Genomic DNA, 21,028 nt, shown 5'->3' with positions numbered 1-21,028 from the left:
GTTAATGAGCTGGTGGTCAGTGGGGGGTTAATGAGCTGGGGGTCAGTGGGGGGTTAATGAGCTGGTGGTCAGTGGGGGGTTAATGAGCTGGTGGTCAGTGGGGGTTAATGAGCTGGTGGTCAGTGGGGGGTTAATGAGCTGGGGGTCAGTGGGGGTTAATGAGCTGGGGGTCAGTGGGGGTTAATGAGCTGGTGGTCAGTGGGGGGTTAATGAGCTGGGGGTCAGTGGGGGGTTAATGAGCTGGTGGTCAGTGGGGGTTAATGAGCTGGGGTCAGTGGGGGGTTAATGAGCTGGGGGTCAGTGGGGGGTTAATGAGCTGGTGGTCAGTGGGGGGTTAATGAGCTGGGGGTCAGTGGGGGGTTAATGAGCTGGTGGTCAGTGGGGGTTAATGAGCTGGTGGTCAGTGGGGGGTTAATGAGCTGGGGGTCAGTGGGGGGTTAATGAGCTGGGGGTCAGTGGGGGGTTAACTAGAGCTAGTGGTCAGTGGGGGGTTAATGAGCTGGTGGTCAGTGGGAGGTTAATGAGCTGGTGGTCAGTGGGGGGTTAATGAGCTGGGGGTCAGTGGGGGGTTAATGAGCTGGGGGTCAGTGGGGGGTTAATGAGCTGGGGGTCAGTGGGGGTTAATGAGCTGGTGGTCAGTGGGGGTTAATGAGCTGGTGGTCAGTGGGGGGTTAATGAGCTGGGGTAGTGATGAGCTGGTGGTCAGTGGGGGGTTAATGAGCTGGGGGTCAGTGGGGGGTTAATGAGCTGGGGGTCAGTGGGGGGTTAATGAGCTGGGGGTCAGTGGGGGGTTAATGAGCTGGGGGTCAGTGGGGGGTTAATGAGCTGGTGGTCAGTGGGGGGTTAATGAGCTGGGGGTCAGTGGGGGGTTAATGAGCTGGTGGTCAGTGGGGGGTTAATGAGCTGGTGGTCAGTGGGGGGTTAATGAGCTGGGGTCAGTGGGGGGTTAATGAGCTGGGGGTCAGTGGGAGGTTAATGAGCTGGTGGTCAGTGGGGGGTTAATGAGCTGGTGGTCAGTGGGGGTTAATGAGCTGGGGGTCAGTGGGGGGTTAATGAGCTGGGGTCAGTGGGGGTTAATGAGCTGGTGGTCAGTGGGGGGTTAATGAGCTGGTGGTCAGTGGGGGGTTAATGAGCTGGTGGTCAGTGGGGGGTTAATGAGCTGGGGGTCAGTGGGGGGTTAATGAGCTGGGGGTCAGTGGGGGGTTAATGAGCTGCAGAACAACAGACTTTAATATCAGAAACCAAAAACTTTTCTTTCTCAACTGTTTGCTGGAAGATTTCAGCAGAGATCATCCATCAGTTTGACCTCTGACCTCATCAAGGGGTTACTGTTTTCAGTGTCTGTGTGTGTTCAGTGTGTGTGTGTGTGTTCAGTGTGTGTGTGTGTGTGTTCAGTGTGTGTGTGTGTTCAGTGTGTGTGTGTGTTCAGTGTGTGTGTTCAGTGTGTGTGTTCAGTGTGTTCAGTGTGTGTGTGTGTGTGTTCAGTGTGTGTGTGTGTTCAGTGTGTGTGTGTGTGTGTTCAGTGTGTGTGTGTTCAGTGTGTGTGTGTTCAGTGTGTGTGTGTGTTCAGTGTGTGTGTGTGTTCAGTGTGTGTGTGTGTGTTCAGTGTGTGTGTGTGTGTGTGTGTGTGTTCAGTGTGTGTGTGTTCAGTGTGTGTGTGTGTGTGAGTGTGTGTGTGTGTGTTCAGTGTGTGTGTGTGTGTGTGTGTGTTCAGTGTGTGTGTGTTCAGTGTGTGTGTGTGTGTTCAGTGTGTGTGTGTGTGTTCAGTGTGTGTGTGTGTGTGTTCAGTGTGTGTGTGTGTTCAGTGTGTGTGTGTGTGTGAGTGTGTGTGTGTGTGTTCAGTGTGTGTGTGTGTGTGTGTGTTCAGTGTGTGTGTGTTCTGTGTGTGTGTGTGTTCAGTGTGTGTGTGTGTGTTCAGTGTGTGTGTGTTCAGTGTGTGTGTGTGTTCAGTGTGTGTGTGTGTGTGTGTGTGTGTTCAGTGTGTGTGTGTGTTCAGTGTGTGTGTGTGTGTGTGTGTGTGTGTGTGTGTGTGTGTTCAGTGTGTGTGTGTGTGTGTGTGTGTGTGTGTCTGTGTGTGTGTGTGTGTGTGTGTGTGTTCAGTGTGTGTGTGTGTGTGTGTGTGTCTGTGTGTGTGTGTGTCTGTGTGTGTGTGTGTGTGTGTGTTCAGTGTGTGTGTGTGTGTGTGTGTGTGTCTGTGTTCAGTGTGTGTGTGTGTGTGTTCAGTGTGTGTGTGTGTGTGTGTGTGTGTGTGTGTTCAGTGTGTGTGTGTGTGTGTCTGTGTGTTCAGTGTGTGTGTGTGTGTGTGTGTGTGTGTGTGTGTTCAGTGTGTGTGTGTGTGTGTTCAGTGTGTGTGTGTGTGTGTCTGTGTGTTCAGTGTGTGTGTGTGTGTGTTCAGTGTGTGTGTGTGTGTGTGTGTGTGTTCAGTGTGTGTTCAGTGTGTGTGTGTGTGTTCAGTGTGTTCAGTGTGTGTGTGTTCAGTGTGTGTGTGTTCAGTGTGTGTGTGTGTGTTCAGTGTGTGTGTGTGTGTGTGTGTGTGTGTGTGTTCAGTGTGTGTGTGTGTGTTCAGTGTGTGTGTTCAGTGTGTGTTCAGTGTGTGTGTTCAGTGTGTGTGTGTGTGTGTGTTCAGTGTGTGTGTGTGTGTGTGTTCAGTGTGTGTGTGTGTGTGTGTTCAGTGTGTGTGTGTGTGTGTGTGTGTTCAGTGTGTGTGTGTGTGTTCAGTGTGTGTTCAGTGTGTGTGTTCAGTGTGTGTGTGTGTGTGTGTTCAGTGTGTGTGTGTGTGTGTGTGTTCAGTGTGTGTGTGTGTGTGTGTGTGTTCAGTGTGTGTGTGTGTGTGTGTGTGTGTGTGTGTGTGTGTGTGTGTGTTAACTGGAGCAGATTAACAGATCAGCTCTAATTCTCCTGTAATTCCAGCTGTGCTCCTCACATCTGCAGACACTCGTTAACGGGTCGGTTCTGGTCGGAGCAGAATCAGAACCGACTGCTGAATCGGATCCAGGATCTGTGGAATGTTCTGGTTATTCGTTTGCTATCTGAAATATTCGTGAGGTTCTGACCCACCTCTCTGGGTCAGAACCGGGTCATTCCTGCTGGATCTGTGTCCTGGACTACAGGAGGATGAAGAGGCTCCGCCTCCTCGCCATCTTCGTCCTGGCCCTGTGGGCGGAGCCAGGATACTTCATGATGCTGACCTCTGAGGTTCTCCGAGAGACGGCCGGACCCAGCGGACCGGGTGGAACCGGCGGGCCGGTTCTGTTCCACCTCCAGAGGACGAGGCGGAGCTGGGTCTGGAACCAGTTCTTTGTCCTGGAGGAGGACGCCGGACATGAGCCCCAGTATGTGGGGAAGGTAAGACCAGAACCTCCCCAACCGGTTCTGAACGGGTCCGGAAATTGGTTCTGCCATGTTTTATATTTCGAGTCTGGATTCATGTTTGGTGTGGAGCTGGAGGTTCTGTCAGGTTCTGTTTTCAGCAGAACCTGGACAGAGTGAAACCATAATGGTGGCTCAGTGGCGCCACCCAGAGGCATGCTGGGAAACTGATGGGAAGCATTAATTCAGATGGACAGAAACTACAATGCTGTATTATCAGCATCCATCCATCTCTTACCTGGGGTCGCGGGGTCAACAGAAGGGAGGTTCAGACCTCCCTCTCCCGGCCTCCAGGTCCAGGGGAATCCCACGGCGTTCCCAGCAGAGGAACGTCTTCCCTCAGGTGTCCTGGGTCTCCTAGTGGGACCTGAACACCTCACCAGGGAGGCGTCCAGGAGGCGTCCTGACCAGATGCCCGAGCCTCAACTGGCTCCTCTCGACGTGGAGGAGCAGCGGCTCTACTCTGAGTCCCTCCCGGATGACCGAGCTTCTCTCTCTAAGGGAGAGCCCAGCCACCCTGCGGAGGAGGAAACCCATTTCGGCCGCTTGTACCCGTGATCTCGTTCTTTCGGTCATGACCCAAAGCTCATGACCATAGATGAGGGTGGGAACGTAGATCGACCAGTAAATCGAGAGCCAATCCGCCTGTCGATCTCAATTTCCCCCCCATTTATGAACAAGATCCCCAGATACTTAAACTCCTCCACTTGAGGCAGGACGACCCCCCTGACCCGTAGAAGGCACTCTACCCTTTTCCGGCTCAAGACCATGGCCTCGGATTTGGAGGCTCTGAGCCTCATCTCGGCTGCGAACCGCTCCAGTGAGAGCTTCAGATCACGTTCCGATGAAGCCAACAGGACCACATCATCCGCAAAAAGCAGAGATGTGATCCTAAGGCCACCAAAACGGATCAACACCTCGGCTGGTCAGAGATTCTGTCCATGAAGGTAATGAACAGAACCGGTGACAAAGGGCAGCCTTGGCGGAGTCCAACTCTCACCGGAAACGAGCCCGACTTCCTGCCGGTGTTCTGTGTGAAAATCCGTTTCCCCCTGTGTAGGGAGCGCGCCGCACCGGAGCCAGAGAGGTGAATCTAGGCTGAAACGATTCCTCCAGTGATTCCAGAACTTCGACTACTAACATTCCTCGAAACAAATGTACCTGCCTGGGTTAATTTATGTTTTATCATTTAGCGCCGTCTTCCGCCCGGAACATGACCTGCGTTGCTTGTAGCTCTGACTTCCTCTGAGTTGTTGACGGAAGCTACGTGTTAGCGGCATAACGTCCAATCTGCAGGTTCGCCCCGCGGGGATTTTACTGATTGGTGATAATTCCGGGTTTTCATGGTTTTCGGGACTAATAAACATCCTTAAAATGCCCGGAGCAGAAAGGCTGCCGGGAGTCCGGCAGCCTTTCTGCTCCGGAGCTGCTGGTTGGAGCCGAGGAGGATTTATACAGGTGAGCGGAGAGACGGAGCGGCGGGCGGCTGAGGGTTGATGCTTACAGGGTCAGAGCAGCTTTACGGACCAACCGCACAATAAACTTATGTCACCCGGTCCGAACAAACTTTGAACTTTAATGAACTTTTTTGTTACTTAATATCTTTTTTGGACGACATCAAGATGTTTTAGCCACGCGATGCCTCTAACATTGTGCAGCTAAATGCTACCAGTCGATGAGGAAAACAGCAGATCCTCAGACCCTCAGCATAAATATATCTGTGGACAAGATCACTGATGGCTGTTGTTCTTGCAAGGCTGGGTGAGTCGGACATTCATGGTTTAGAGGGTTTGAATGTGTCAAGGCCTGATACTCGGTGCTAGCGTGGCTAACACGATTACAGTTTAGTAAAAGCTAGCGTGGCTAACACGATTACAGTTTAGTAAAAGCTAGTAAAAGCTAGCATGGCTAACATGATTACAGTTTAGTAAAAGTTAGCGTGGCTAACACGATTAAAGTTTAGTAAAAGCTAGCGTGGCTAACACGATTACAGTTTAGTAAAAGCTAGCATGTCTAACACGATTACAGTTTAGTAAAAGTTAGCGTGGCTAACACGATTACAGTTTAGTAAAAGTTAGCGTGGCTAACACGATTACAGTTTAGTAAAAGCTAGCATGGCTAACACGATTACAGTTTAGTAAAAGCTAGCATGGCTAACACGATTACAGTTTAGTAAAAGTTAGCGTGGCTAACACGATTACAGTTTAGTAAAAGTTAGCGTGGCTAACACGATTACAGTTTAGTAAAAGCTAGCATGGCTAACACGATTACAGTTTAGTAAAAGCTAGCATGGCTAACACGATTACAGTTTAGTAAAAGCTAGCGTGGCTAACATGATTACAGTTTAGTAAAAGCTAGCGTGGCTAACATGATTACAGTTTAGTAAAAGCTAGCGTGGCTAACACGATTACAGTTTAGTAAAAGCTAGCGTGGCTAACAATTACAGTTTAGTAAAACCTAGCGTGGCTAACACGATTACAGTTTAGTAAAAGCTAGCGTGGCTAACACGATTACAGTTTATAAAAGCTAGCATGGCTAACACGATTACAGTTTAGTAAAAAGCCTTTTCAGGTGAAATAAAATCTTTAATGTATGTCAGATTCGGTACACGTTGCATATTGATCTGTTCAGCTAACGTAAGGCTGTAACTGACAGGCTTCAGGATGTAGAAGTTGTATCGGTGCTGCCATTATGCTGTACTTGGCTAAAAGGTTTTCATAATGGATGTTTATTATTGACTTTATTTTTTTCATTCACTAAACACAAAGAAAGCAAAGCAATAATACTTACACCAGCAGACACTTTGTTCTTATTGATCCTACGACGGTTGAGCTGCTAATGCGCTCAATGTGAACAAGCTTTGATCCAAGCAAGGCTTTACGTTTCAGATTTTGGAAATCTGTGAATTTTAGTTCCACAAACACGATCAGGATACCTGACATCGCCTGTACAGATTCCCACTGACGGTGGAGAAACGTTCTTTATCGAGTCCCGACGCAAAAACTTTCTGTCGGTCTGCTAGTTCAATGTTTTTCAACCTTGTTTGAGTCGAGGTTCATTGTTTTAACTGAACACCACCAACCAAACATGTAAACAAAGATTCTCTGTAGCCGCCTATATTACACATACAGTCATTCTTATCAAAGTGTCTTGAACAGGAATCAAATAAACACAAAAACGTATTTTATCACATTTCTTACTTCAAATTGCACTAAACATGTCCTCTTCAGAAACACACCTGAACAGTGAAACAACACTGTGGGGTTAAATTTAAAGAAGTTGTAGAAACTTCAAAGTGTTTTACAAACTAATCCACAAGCATCTTAAAGCCGGAATACAGAAAATAATTCTTATTCTGAAAGAAGCAACAATATTTGGGAAACATTTCACTTCATATTCACTGTTAGAATATGAAGAGCTGCATGTACAAAATGTCTGTATATTTGACCACCTGGTGTGAAACCTGAGCATGTTTGGATGAAAACAGATGATTTCCTGGCAGAAACTGAAGACAAAACTTTTCCTCCACATCTCAGTTTCTCTGGTTCTAGTTTTTATAGTAACCAGACTAGAGAAGCTCACTTCACAGACATGTTGTGGGAAATGGACTCATGTTCTTTCCAACTCCTGCTGAGCTTCTCTGTCTTTTCCATCACTGCTAGATTCAAAGCTCTCACCGCTACCTGGAACATTCAGCATCACTAATTCTCTGGTTTTAATGTAAATGCTCTGTACCTGCTGCCACCTAGTGGTGAGAACGTTACATGACGTTGCGTCCTAATAAATGCTGGACGCAGCGCTCCGTCTTCACACCGAGCTGCAGCGCAGCGGCTCTGTTTCCTCCTGAGGAGCCAGATAAACAGCCCTTAAGCTAAAAGCTGCATCATGAGTCTGAAAACATTTCTCCGCCTTTTCTCCTGCTGCTAGCATGTGGTTGAAAATTAGCACGTTCTTCTTTTGATTTACAATTTGACTTCCAATGATTCACTTCCTGCTAGAGAGCCCCCTGGTGGTTGAAGAAAAATCCGCAGAAAAGCCGCATCGGGCTACAACCCGCATGGTTCAAAGCTTAGGAAAAAAGTAGCGGCTTATAGTCCGGACAATACGGTACCGTAGTGAAATTGAATAATTTCCACGGCACACCTGACGATCACTCACGGCACACTAGTGTACCGCGGCCCAGTGGTTGAAAAACACTGCTAGTCCACAATGTACATTAGCATGTTTGTGAGCCGGTAACCCACGTGATAGCTGCGCTGTGACGTAAAATGGGCATCAGCCAATGAAGGGCGGGCCCTGTGGTAAGGTCCATTTCGGCTGCTGCCAGCTTTCACCTGTCCTGGCTGCTTGCGTCGTGACGTCATCTCAATCTGCTTCCTTTGCTGCTCCTCCAGTATCTGTCATTTGTTTCTAGGTGGAAAAGGGGGTCAGTTTATTTGGCAGTGCATTCATTTATCAGGAGTGGTGGGCGTGTCTTGTGTTTTTTCTTTGTTTGCTGTGTTGTGGTGTCCAGGGTGACCACCTTTTGGGTGACCCCCTTTTGGGTGACCCCCTTTTGGGTGACCCCCTTTTTCTGCACTGGATGTTGCCCCCCCTCCCTCACTGCTTCCCCCATCGGTACGCCTCAGTTTCCTTTGAAATTTAAACATTTTATTTTGATAAATCTTGTCAAATGCATTCACTGTTTTAACCAATCAATTTCAGATATTGGAAATTTAAAAATCATTGAAGTTTAATAAATTTTTGTAGAACTTTCTGAATCTCTTACCTGTGTCCTTATTGCATTACATTTTCCTGGAGTTATTCCAGGTGGCGCTGTTGGTCATTGTAATCTTTAATATTTTATATTTTGGGTTCATAATAAGGTGGGGAGGTACAATTCTAGACTTTTACAAGATTTGGGGGGTCTGGACCCCTCCTCCCCCCCGGGCTTTAAGCCTATGTCTACATTAATGCTTCATACACACATCAGGTTACCAGAACCCAGAAGGATCCATTACAACACACTTTACTGGTGAAGCAAACTGACACTGTCATAAACATAAAACCTTTCATCCAACTTTTAAAGCAACTTCTCATTAAAATTGTTATTATTTACTGAGTGACACTTCATGATACTGTTAGGGTTCGGGCAGAGGTTCCCAAACTGTGGGGCGCGCCCCCTACGGGGGGCACCGTGCCATTGCAGGGGGGCGCAGGAAGCCGTCTGGATGAAAACAAAAGAAAACCTGAACGCTCCATGCGCTGGGTTTTTACCTTAGAACGGCCAACAGTAGAGGCTTCCACAGATCTGTGTCACTTTCATCAGCAGTTAAAACTGTTTCATCCGTTGCTAACATGAGCGCTACGACGCTGGGTTTACACCTGTGAAGGAGACCTGCTGCTGCTGGGCGGAGCTGCACAGGTGTGTTAGGATCATGAACGTTTCAGTTTTTCCCCCAAACTAACCGACTGAGATGAGTGAAGCTGCTGGATGCAGGTACAGTTAGCTAAAAGCTAAACGATGACCAGCTAATATCAATACAGCACCTTAAGCTTGATAACAAGTAGCCTGCAGGCTGCTGGTGCTGCTGTCCATGTTCAGCTACATGGATTCATTTTGCTCCCAAACAGTTGATTAGCACAATAAAACAATAGGTACACTTTAGACCAGTGTTTCTCACCCTGTTTCAGCCCAGCCCCCCGCGCCCCCCCACCCCAGCTTTCATCCAGCCCCCCCTCCCCCCTCCCCCCCACCAAAGAATCTGCAGGCTGCTTTGCACTGACTATTATTTTATTAATATAACTATCACTGTTGTTGATGTTTTGATTTTTATGCTTGTTTCTGTGTTTATCATCAAGATAATTTCCCAGAGAACAAAAAGTCATGAGAATAGAAATTATTTTCACAGCGTCTATGAAAAATGTAATAAACATTCAAGTTAAAATCTGTAGGCCTAACAGCCAATCAGAGTGGAGAATATTCTTATTTTGTGTCATTTTCTAGTTGTTACATATTCCACAAATGACCAGATTAAAGATGTTCAACATGCCAGTTTAAACTTTGAACTATTAGCAACCGACTGAGCTGCAGCATTAAAACATGGATAGAACTGTAATATTTTTGTACATATGTTCTGGCAGGTCTGTGATCATGTCAAAGCAGCAACTTATATTAAAAAGTTTTATTGTCCGTCTGGATGCTGCAGCTTCCATGGAAGGACAACAGAAAATCGCTCTTATAAACATGTAATTACTAAAATCACGATACCCTCACTGTGTATCATTTAAATGGAGAAATAAATAAATCCCTCCATGGTGATACCTCGATAGAGAGCGTTCATTTTATAGCGTTAACACGGTGCTGTAAGTGGTCCGGTATGAAACGAGGTGATAGAACAACACAGCACTTTAACATTTCAATAATCAGAAATTGTTTCTGTTGTTTTAAAAGGTTTATGTCAGTCTGCCTTTTCCCCACCGATACGCTTCCCCACCGCCCTGCACCTTAGGGGTTAAAAAAAGATGTTCACATTGCGCTAAACTCTGAAACAGGAGAAGCGGGACATGAAACGGAGCGACGAACTAGATGTGAATTATGGCATAAAAACAGAGAATCTGACGCTGAGCAGTGAAAAATCAACACATGATGTGAAACATGACGATTAGGCGGCGCAGCAGGTGATGAGTGAAGATTACTGATGGTCAATAAATGATAAAATAAATGTAGCAACAGGAAAGAAACTAAAGTGGACATAGCAATAAACCAAGAGAGGATAAAACTAATCAAAGGAAACTAAATGGAAATGAATGAAGAACAAAATTCAAGAATAAACTAAGAAACTAAAGTAAATACAGAGGAATAAACTGGTATGGCAAGACCTTTAGAGCAATAATTAATACAGAGACTGTATGGCAAGAATAAACAGACACTATTTCCAGATAAAAGGTAAAATAATATTGTTTTAGTGCCATGGGTTTGTTGAGACCACATCTAGTACTGAGAATAAATATATCTTACAGACCATAACAGTAAAGAACTGATCACTTATTTATGTTTTAATTAGATTTGATATATTTATTTCTTCAATATTATTGTTCATGTCAGTGTTAATGTCATGAGGCTGATGACTCCATGACACTTTGACTCATTAGGATTTGATTAAGAACCAGATTTGTTCTTTGTCATTTCTGTCCAGTAAAACTATTAATCTATAATCAATAGTCAGGTCTATATAAAGATATAATCCATGTTTCTGTCTCATATTTATATTAAAAGGAACTTTAGTTTTTCCACTGAAAGCTCTGGTTTGAACAATAAATGCCACATGAAGTTTTATGGATGATGCTCTGATGTCCCATTCTCCTGAAGGCAGCACAGAGCTGCACCACCAGAAACCCTGAAGAGAAGAAGAGCTTTGATTAATGTAGTTACAGTTCTATCCATGTTTTAATGCTGCAGCTCAGTCGGTTGCTAATAGATCAGAGTTTAAACTGGCATGTTGTAGGGAGAACGGGTTGTAACATGTAACACCACCAGTTCCACCAATCAGGGATAAGATAGGCGTCACGTGATCATTTCAGCAAATGCAGATACTAAGGAGAAAAAACGAATTTTGAGGTAAAAAGTAAATTTTTTGATCATGACTATATTTTGTTTAGTATTTATACTGTTGCAGATAAAAGACTTACATTAGATGAAAATGTAATTTCTCCTGTGCTACTTTCAAACCGCTATGCTACTACAGCTAGCTAAACATGGCTGACAGGGTTGAGGATGGTGGTAACATCTTTAAAAGTGTTACAACCATCTTACATACAACTAAGAACATTTAGATGTTAATCATTTTACAGAATGCAGTGGAAACGAAAGACTGATGGAGGTGAAGTTCAGCCACTGGATGGCAGCGTCTGCAGCCCATTTAAGAAAATGGCCAAAGGCCCTCAATCCTGTGGCTTTGCAGCCATTTCCAGAAGCCAAGAGAAACAACTGGAAGAAACGGAAACCTGAAATACTCACGACACACCAATGAAACAAGCCCTGATGGAAGAAGAACAGAGAAGAGGAGCCAAGAAAATGTTAAAACAATATGCTGATAATTTACCGATAATCGATCCTGAGCTCAGAGGAGGAAGAGGATGTTTGTCTGTTTGGAGCCACATGGCGACTCAAAGGAAGTGACATGTGACCTGTGCTGATTAAGGACACACACACACACATAGACACACACACACACACACACACACACACACACACACACACACACACACACACACACACACACACAGACACACACACACACACACACACATAGACACACACACATAGACACACACACACACACATAGACACACACACATAGACACACACACACACACATAGACACACACACACAGACACACACACATAGACACACACACACACACATAGACACACACACACACACATAGACACACACACACACACACACACACAGACACACACACACACACATAGACACACACACACACACACACACATAGACACACACACATAGACACACACACACACACATAGACACACACACATAGACACACACACACATAGACACACACACATAGACACACACATAGACACACACACACACACATAGACACACACATAGACACACACACACATAGACACACACACACATAGACACACACACACATAGACACACACACACACAGACACACACACACACAGACACACACACACATAGACACACACACACACACATAGACACACACACACACACATAGACACACATAGACACACACACACACATAGACACACACATAGACACACACATAGACACACACATACACACACACACACACACACACACACACACACACACACACACACACACACACACATAGACACACACACACACACATAGACACACACACATAGACACACACACATAGACACACACACACATAGACACACACACACACACATAGACACACATAGACACACACACACACATAGACACACACATAGACACACACATAGACACACACATAGACACACACACACACATAGACACACACACACACACATAGACACACACACACACACACAGACACACACACAGACACACACACACACACACACACACACACACATAGACACACACACACACACACATACACACACACACACACACACATAGACACACACACACACACACATAGACACACACACACACACACATAGACACACACATAGACACACACACACACACACACATAGACACACACACACACATAGACACACACACACACACATAGACACACACACACACACATAGACACACACACACACACATAGACACACATACACACACACATAGACACACACACACACACACACACACACACACACACACACACACAGACACACACACACACACACACACACACACACACATAGACACACACACATAGACACACACACACACACATAGACACACACACATAGACACACACACACACACACACACACAGACATGTTAGACCTACACGTTTGTTTACGGCTCATTAAGCATAAATTATACATGTTAAGTTTGTTTTAGTGGAATAATTTACAGTAAATCTGAGTTCTGGTCAGACGTTGTTTTAATTCAGTAACCTGGTGATGAGCTCATCACCTGGTGTGAAGCTCATCACCTGGTGATGAGCTCATCACCTGGTGTGGAGCTCATCACCTGGTGCCTCTGTTTCTGCTGCTCTTGTCTAATTGTTACTATCCTGGTAACGAAGGACATGAACTGTGATTTTCTGGCAGAGGGTTGAATTGGTGCCAGTAAAGAAATGTGTGTATTTTGTATAAAGATTCAGTGAGTTGAAGGAGCAACACGTGTTGAACCTGGTCTGCCTATCAATAATCAATATTTAACAACATGGTTCCACCGACCGGCTGCTGAATCACTGACCTCCGATGATCACGATGCGTTTTCACGTCTGGTGGAAACGGATACCTGGTTAAACATTATCATTTTTTATTCTTTGCAATTTTAACAAAAATAGTAAAAGATCATAAAGGGACCTAAAAAGCCAAACTTTAAAGGTTCCTAAGAGACGAAGCTCTGATATGCATCAGTTTCTTTAGTCACCAGGTCTCTGGGTCTCACCTGGTTCACCTGGTTAAAGAAACATTAAAAACATGAGATGCCATTTAAAACATATTAATCATCTAAAGTTAGGTGAATTTTTTAAAATTCTATTTCTCTATATTCTATATTTTAAAATTTACACTTGGGCAAATACATATTTTGTTCATTTAAAGTATACTTTGATTTAATATATTTCTTAAAAGTGTATTTTGGTACAATTATATTTAAATATGTTTAAAGTTATGTACTTTTAGTAAACTTAATACTTAGGGTACTTAAAATGTACTTTCACAAATAAATGTATGTTTGAAATATATGAAGGCATCATTTTTTCACTTGGGTTTGTTTATTTATTTACCATTTTGTTTATTTATTTACCATTTTGTTTATTTGTTTATTTATTTATTTATTCACCATTTTGTTTATTTGTTTACCATTTTGTTTATTTGTTTACCATTTTGTTAGCTACTGAAAGTTACAACCTTGACATGATTATATGATATTTTACCGATAATCGATCAGAAACGGATCCGCTCTGGCTGCAGTACGCGCTCCCGACACAGGGGGCAGAATTTCCCATTAGACCGGCGCTCCAGTCAGAACTGGCCAAGCGGACCAGACCCAGACTCCGGTACCGGTTATAGCGGATACTCCCGAAGCGCCGCCCACAGGACACCCTGAGGGACACAGTCCAACTCCCAGAATCCTCCAGGAGCCTGGATTAAAATATGTGATTAATAATCAGTAAAAATAATAATAAATGCTTACTATTAATAAAGCTATTATTATTAATAATAACGACAATAACATTATTATTGTTGACATGGCAGAACTGGGCCAACTGGTCTCTCCCCTGCAGCTCCACTCTGACCTGGACAGAGGCGACGGTCAGGTGACCTACCACCTGAGTGGCGACGGAGCCATGTCCGTCTTCACCATTGACGAAGGGACCGGAGACATCCACGCCACCCGCAGGCTGGACCGGGAACAGCAGGCGTCCTACGTCCTGCGGGCCCAGGTCCGGGACCGGGTCGGCCAGCTGCTGCTGGAGCCCGAGTCCCAGTTCACCATCCGGGTCCAGGACATCAACGACAACGCTCCCCGGTTCCTGGACGGCCCCTACGCAGCCAGGGTTCCTGAGCGGGCCCCGGCAGGTGGGTCCGGACCGGTCCTGCTGGTTGCTCTGGTTACAGTTAGTGAGACAGGCAGCAGAACCAGAACCTAAACTGGACCTGAAGCTTAGCAGCCTGTCAGAGGCAGACGACCTCAGAAAGAGCCATGCTCTTATTGTGAAAGGCTCTGTGGCCGCAGTACTCTGAGCGGCCTCTGGGTGTCAGCGCTGTGTCTGTGCAGGAACATCTGTGCTGATGGTGACGGCGACCGACGCCGACGACCCGACCTACGGAACCGCGGCCCAGATCGTCTACAGCCTCCTGCAGGGCGGCCCGTACTTCACTGTAGACCCAAACACAGGTAGGGCCTGGTTCTGACCCAGAATCTGGGTCCAGAACCCTTTGGTACCAGCCAGCAGGTTCTGTTGAGGAACAGGGAGGCAGATCCTGTAGTCATCACTCGTCTTTACAAGTCTCTGTCTGCCTGTTGACCTTTGACCCCGGGTACTCCAGGTGTGGTGCGGACCGCGCTCCCGGACTTGGACCGGGAGACTCGGGACCGGTACCAGCTGGTGGTCCAGGCCCAGGACTTGTTGGGTCGGAGGGGGGCTCTGTCCGGAACCACAGCGGTTACCGTGACGCTGACGGACGTCAATGACAACCCGCCGCGCTTCCCCCGCAGTGAGTCTGACCTTTAACCTCTGTGACCTCTGACCTGTGGACAGGCTCATTGTGACGCCCCTTCCGGTCCCACAGGGAACTACCGGTTCAGCATTCCAGAGTCGGTACCGGCGCCGGCCGTGGTGGCCCGGATAAAAGCCGTGGACCCGGACTTGGGTCAGAACGCCGAAGTGGAGTACCGGGTTCTGGACGGAGACGGACCAGGAACCTTCCGGGTTCTGACGGATCCAAACACACAGGAGGGGCTGCTGATGCTGCTCAAGGTACTGGTTCTGGACCTGGTTCTAGTTCTGACCCGGTTCTGACCTGGTTTGTCCCCCAGGGCCTGGACTTTGAGGTCCAGTCCAGCTACCTGCTGCGGGTCGAGGCGTCCAACCGGCAGACGGAGACCCGCTTCCTGCTGGCCGGTCCGTTCAACGACGAGGTTCTGGTCCAGCTGCAGGTGGAGGACGAGGACGAATCCCCCGTCTTCTCCGAGTCTGTCCATCACCTGTCCGTGTCGGAGGACGCTCCGGTCGGAACCAGTGTGGGCGCCGTGTCGGCCCACGACCCGGACCGGTCCAACAGTCCCATCAGGTACCGGTGGAGTGGACGGCTTCAGGACCCGCTCCGTCCCTCTGTCCACCTGTCCCTCCATGTCCGTCTGTCTCCAGGTACTCCATAGACAGGAAGTCGGACATTGGGGGTTTCTTTGACATCGACAGCAGTTCCGGTACCATCAGAACCAGCAGGTTTCTGGACCGTGAAGTCAGAGTTCAGCACAACATCACGATCATCGCCATGGAGACATGTAGGTCACATGGTGCCAGCGTGGAGCCCTGATTGGCTGCCGACTGATAGCTGTGCTTGTGTTTGCAGCGGACCCGTCTCATGCCGGCTCGGTTCTGGTTCTGGTCTCTGTGACGGACGTTAACGACAATCCACCGAGTTTCGGTGCCGAGTCTCGGACGTCGGTCTGCGAGGACGTTCGGCCCGGCCAGGTGAGCTTCACCTGGGGAAGCCTAGGAGCCGACTGACCTCTTGACCTCTGCGTCTCCTCCTGCAGGTCGTCGGGATTCTGAGCGCCGTGGATCCGGACGACCCCGAGGACGGACATCACTTCCTGTTCTCACTGCCTGCAGGAAGTGATGCAAACCTCAGCTTCAGCCTGACTGACAACGGTGGTATGGGTCGGAACCGGGCCGGGATTCTGGGTCGGAACCGGGCCGGGATTCTGGGCCGGGACTCTGGGCCGGAACCGGGCCGGGATTCTGGGCCGGAACCGGGCCGGGATTCTGGGTCGGAACCGGGCCGGGACTCTGGGCCGGGACTCTGGGTCGGAACCGGGCCGGGACTCTGGGTCGGAACCGGGCCGGGATTCTGGGTCGGAACCGGGCCGGGATTCTGGGTCGGAACCGGGCCGGAACTCTGGGCTGGGACTCTGGGTCGGAACCGGGCCGGGACTCTGGGTCGGAACCGGGCCGGGACTCTGGGTCGGAACCGGGCCGGGATTCTGGGTCGGAACCGGGCCGGAACTCTGGGCTGGGACTCTGGGTCGGAACCGGGCCGGGACTCTGGGCTGAGACTCTGGGTCGGAACCGGGCCGGGATTCTGGGTCGGAACCGGGCCGGAACTCTGGGCTGGGACTCTGGGTCGGAACCGGGCCGGGACTCTGGGCTGAGACTCTGGGTCGGAACCGGGCCGGGATTCTGGGTCGGAACCGGGCCGGAACTCTGGGCTGAGACTCTGGGTCGGAACCGGGCCGGGACTCTGGGTCGGAACCGGGCCGGGATTCTGGGTCGGAACCGGGCCGGAACTCTGGGCTGAGACTCTGGGTCGGAACCGGGCCGGGACTCTGGGTCGGAACCGGGCCGGGATTCTGGGTCGGAACCGGGCGGGAACTCTGGGCTGGGACTCTGGGTCGGAACCAGGCCGGGACTCTGGGTCGGAACCGGGCCGGGACTCTGGGCTGAGACTCTGGGTCGGAACCGGGCCGGAACTCTGGGTCGGAACCGGGCCAGGACTCTGGGTCAGAACCGGGCCGGGATTCTGGGTCGGAACCGGGCCGGGATTCTGGGTCGGAACCGGGCCGGAACTCTGGGCTGGGACTCTGGGTCGGAACCGGGCCGGGACTCTGGGCTGAGACTCTGGGTCGGAACCGGGCCGGGATTCTGGGTCGGAACCGGGCCGGAACTCTGGGCTGGGACTCTGGGTCGGAACCGGGCCGGGACTCTGGGCTGAGACTCTGGGTCGGAACCGGGCCGGGATTCTGGGTCGGAACCGGGCCGGAACTCTGGGCTGGGACTCTGGGTCGGAACCGGGCCGGGACTCTGGGTCGGAACCGGGCCGGGATTCTGGGTCGGAACCGGGCCGGAACTCTGGGCTGAGACTCTGGGTCGGAACCGGGCCGGGACTCTGGGTCGGAACCGGGCCGGGATTCTGGGTCGGAACCGGGCGGGAACTCTGGGCTGGGACTCTGGGTCGGAACCAGGCCGGGACTCTGGGTCGGAACCGGGCCGGAACTCTGGGTCGGAACCGGGCCAGGACTCTGGGTCAGAACCGGGCCGGGATTCTGGGTCGGAACCGGGCCGGGATTCTGGGTCGGAACCGGGCCGGAACTCTGGGCTGGGACTCTGGGTCGGAACCGGGCCGGGACTCTGGGCTGAGACTCTGGGTCGGAACCGGGCCGGGATTCTGGGTCGGAACCGGGCCGGAACTCTGGGCTGGGACTCTGGGTCGGAACCGGGCCGGGACTCTGGGTCGGAACCGGGCCGGGATTCTGGGTCGGAACCGGGCCGGAACTCTGGGCTGAGACTCTGGGTCGGAACCGGGCCGGGACTCTGGGTCGGAACCGGGCCGGGATTCTGGGTCGGAACCGGGCGGGAACTCTGGGCTGGGACTCTGGGTCGGAACCAGGCCGGGACTCTGGGTCGGAACCGGGCCGGGACTCTGGGCTGAGACTCTGGGTCGGAACCGGGCCGGAACTCTGGGTCGGAACCGGGCCAGGACTCTGGGTCAGAACCGGGCCGGAACTCTGGGCTGGGACTCTGGGTCGGAACCGGGCCGGAACTCTGGGTCGGAACCGGGCCGGGACTCTGGGTCGGAACCGGGCCGGGACTCTGGGTCGGAACCGGGCCGGGACTCTGGGCTGAGACTCTGGGTCGGAACCGGGCCGGAACTCTGGGTCGGAACCGGGCCAGGACTCTGGGTCAGAACCGGGCCGGGACTCTGGGTCGGAACCGGGCCGGGACTCTGGGCTGAGACTCTGGGTCGGAACCGGGCCGGAACTCTGGGTCGGAACCGGGCCAGGACTCTGGGTCAGAACCGGGCCGGAACTCTGGGCTGGGACTCTGGGTCGGAACCGGGCCAGGACTCTGGGTCAGAACCGGGCCGGAACTCTGGGTCGGAACCGGGCCGGGACTCTGGGTCGGAACCGGGCCGGGACTCTGGGTCGGAACCGGGCCGGAACTCTGGGTCGGAACCGGGCCGGAACTCTGGGCTGGGACTCTGGGTCGGGACCCTGGGCCGGGATTCTGGGTCGGAACCAGGCCGGGACTCTGGGTCGGAACCAGGCTGGGACTCTGGGTCGGAACCGGGCCGGGACTCTGGGTCGGAACCAGGCTGGGACTCTGGGTCGGAACCGGGCCGGGACTCTGGGCTGGGACTCTGGGTCGGAACCGGGCCGGGATTCTGGGCCGGGACCAGCTGCTGACTCGTGTCTCTGCTTGCAGACAACACCGCCTCGGTTCTGGCGCTGCAGCCCGGCCTGCGGCTGCGGGACCGACCCGTCCACCTGGTTGCCGTGGTGATCGCGGACAGCGGCCGCCCGTCCCTCAGTAGCACCAACACGCTGACCGTGTCCGTCTGTCGCTGTGGTCGCCATGGAAACCACTGCAGCCCGGACGAGCCGCATCATGTTGCTGTGGCAACCGCCGCGGTTCTGACCGGCCTGCTCACATTCCTGGGTAAGCAAAGTGAAGCGGTCCGGTCGGATCGGAACCAGACCGGACCGCTTCACTGTCTCCTTCCTCCTCAGGAGTTGCCATGGTAACGGCTGCGGTCAGGTCCAGGCGACAGCAGCAGGTGGAGGATGAAGAGCGTGACGCCCAGGAGAACTTCGCCTGTTACGATGATGAAGGTGGCGGCGAGGAAGACACCAAAGCCTTCAACATGGCCGCCCTTAGACACCTGGACCGGCCTGACCCGACCGGCGGTTCCGCTGACCCGGAGGCCCGGAAGCCCCAGCTGCTCAAGGCAAACCTGGACCCCACGGCGCCCCCTGCTGACTGGAATGGTGGCGGTTCGGCGGCGGGCTCGGTCTGCTCCATCAGCTCCATCAGCTCCATGAGCTCCCCGGGCCCAGCAGAACCCGACCAGAACTTCTCCTTCCTCATGACGTGGGCCTCGAGGTTCTGGAGGCTGACCGACCTCTACGAACCCAGAGGGGTGGAGCCTGAAGAGGACAGCTGATTGGATGGAAGGCGAACTCAGAACCTCATCAGGCAGAACCAACCTGACGTCACCATGACGTCACCATGACGTCACTGTGACGCTCCGTTGTCGCCATGACGACTCCCGTTTCCCTGTAGTCTGTGCTAAGTTCATTTGAGATGTGTGACGTCATGTTGTGTCCTTTAAATTGTTTACGGCTTTTCTAGTTAGCAAAGCTATAAATGTTCAGATTCACCCAATCAGCAAAACGTCCTCCAGTGTCTCCACGTCCTCCAGTGTCTCCATGTCCTCCAGTGTCTCCACGTCCTCCTGTCTCCACGTCCTCCTGTCTCCACGTCCTCCTGTCTCCACGTCCTCCTGTGTCTCCATGTCCTCCAGTGTCTCCATGTCCTCCAGTGTCTCCATGTCCTCCAGTGTCTCCACGTCCTCCAGTGTCTCCACGTCCTCCTGTCTCCACGTCCTCCTGTCTCCACGTCCTCCTGTCTCCACGTCCTCCTGTGTCTCCATGTCCTCCAGTGTCTCCATGTCCTCCAGTGTCTCCATGTCCTCCAGTGTCTCCATGTCCTCCAGTGTCTCCACGTCCTCCAGTGTCTCCACGTCCTCCTGTCTCCACGTCCTCCTGTCTCCACGTCCTCCTGTCTCCACGTCCTCCTGTGTCTCCACGTCCTCCAGTGTCTCCATGTCCTCCAGTGTCTCCATGTCCTCCAGTGTCTCCATGTCCTCCAGTGTCTCCACGTCCTCCAGTGTCTCCATGTCCTCCAGTGTCTCCACGTCCTCCACTGCTATCCGTCTGACTGGATCAGAACCAGAACCGGATCAGAACTCAAAGTGTGACTGATTTGTTTGTTTTGTTTCGATCTTTAGCTTTTCTTCTAGATTATATTCATATTATGGATAAAATATGTAACTTGATGATTTAATGGAGTAAAAGTAAGTACACCCTGTAATCGGTTCTGGTGTTTCAGATTCATGTTGCTGGTCCAACTGGGTCCAGAACCCAGTGTCTGGGTCCAAATTGAAGGCTGCTAACCCGCCTCACTCAGGTTCTGTTGGGTCGTCCTGTGGTTCTGCTTACACTGAGGTCTAATCCGGTCCGGTCCGGTCCGGTCCGGTCCGGTCAGCCTTATTGGGTTTTCAGTGGCTTGACCGTCAGTGGAACCATCAGAAGCTGATGTTCTGATCTGCTTGGACCCAGAATGGTGGTTCTGTTCCAAGACTGGAGCCGGACTCCTCCTGTTGTGGTTCTGAAACCAGAGGTTCGGGAGGTTCCGAGTCCGTCGCAGCGGCACCTCCAGGCCTGCAGGGGGCGGTACCGAC

At 50.8% G+C, this 21,028-nt stretch overlaps 1 protein-coding gene across 2 annotated transcripts; it reads left to right on the top strand.

The window, feature by feature from the left end:
• The first annotated feature begins 2,829 nt into the window (after nucleotides 1–2,829).
• LOC103460778 (cadherin-7-like) lies at nucleotides 2,830–20,658 on the top strand. 2 transcript variants are annotated; one of them, XM_081598888.1, is made up of 11 exons: nucleotides 2,830–3,345; nucleotides 14,347–14,641; nucleotides 14,841–14,960; nucleotides 15,113–15,280; nucleotides 15,356–15,543; nucleotides 15,603–15,856; nucleotides 15,934–16,070; nucleotides 16,139–16,260; nucleotides 16,326–16,443; nucleotides 18,991–19,224; nucleotides 19,296–20,658. In XM_081598888.1, the coding sequence occupies exons 1-11, from the start codon at nucleotides 3,115–3,117 to the stop codon at nucleotides 19,727–19,729; spliced, it is 2,301 nt and encodes a 766-aa protein (XP_081455014.1). In that variant the 5' UTR covers nucleotides 2,830–3,114; the 3' UTR covers nucleotides 19,730–20,658. The 2 variants fall into 2 exon arrangements, with proteins under 2 accessions (XP_081455014.1, XP_008401308.2); XM_008403086.2 differs by lacking the exon at nucleotides 2,830–3,345 and adding an exon at nucleotides 13,051–14,217.
• Nucleotides 20,659–21,028: the final 370 nt, after the last annotated feature.

Source organism: Poecilia reticulata, chromosome 17 (assembly GCF_904066995.2).
Source record: "Poecilia reticulata chromosome 17, P_reticulata-male-v2, whole genome shotgun sequence".
Classification (NCBI taxonomy): Eukaryota; Metazoa; Chordata; class Actinopteri; order Cyprinodontiformes; family Poeciliidae; genus Poecilia; species Poecilia reticulata.
This window is presented reverse-complemented; position numbering and strand designations above follow the sequence as displayed.

Excerpts from the sequence above, each read along its gene's own strand:
- LOC103460778 (XM_081598888.1), top strand. The coding sequence starts at position 3,115 with ATGAAGAGGCTCCGCCTCCTCGCCATCTTCGTCCTGGCCCTGTGGGCG. Across the intron at positions 14,961-15,112 it reads CACTGTAGACCCAAACACAG|GTGTGGTGCGGACCGCGCTC; the intron begins GTAGGGCCTGGT and ends CGGGTACTCCAG. Across the intron at positions 16,444-18,990 it reads CAGCCTGACTGACAACGGTG|ACAACACCGCCTCGGTTCTG; the intron begins GTATGGGTCGGA and ends CTCTGCTTGCAG.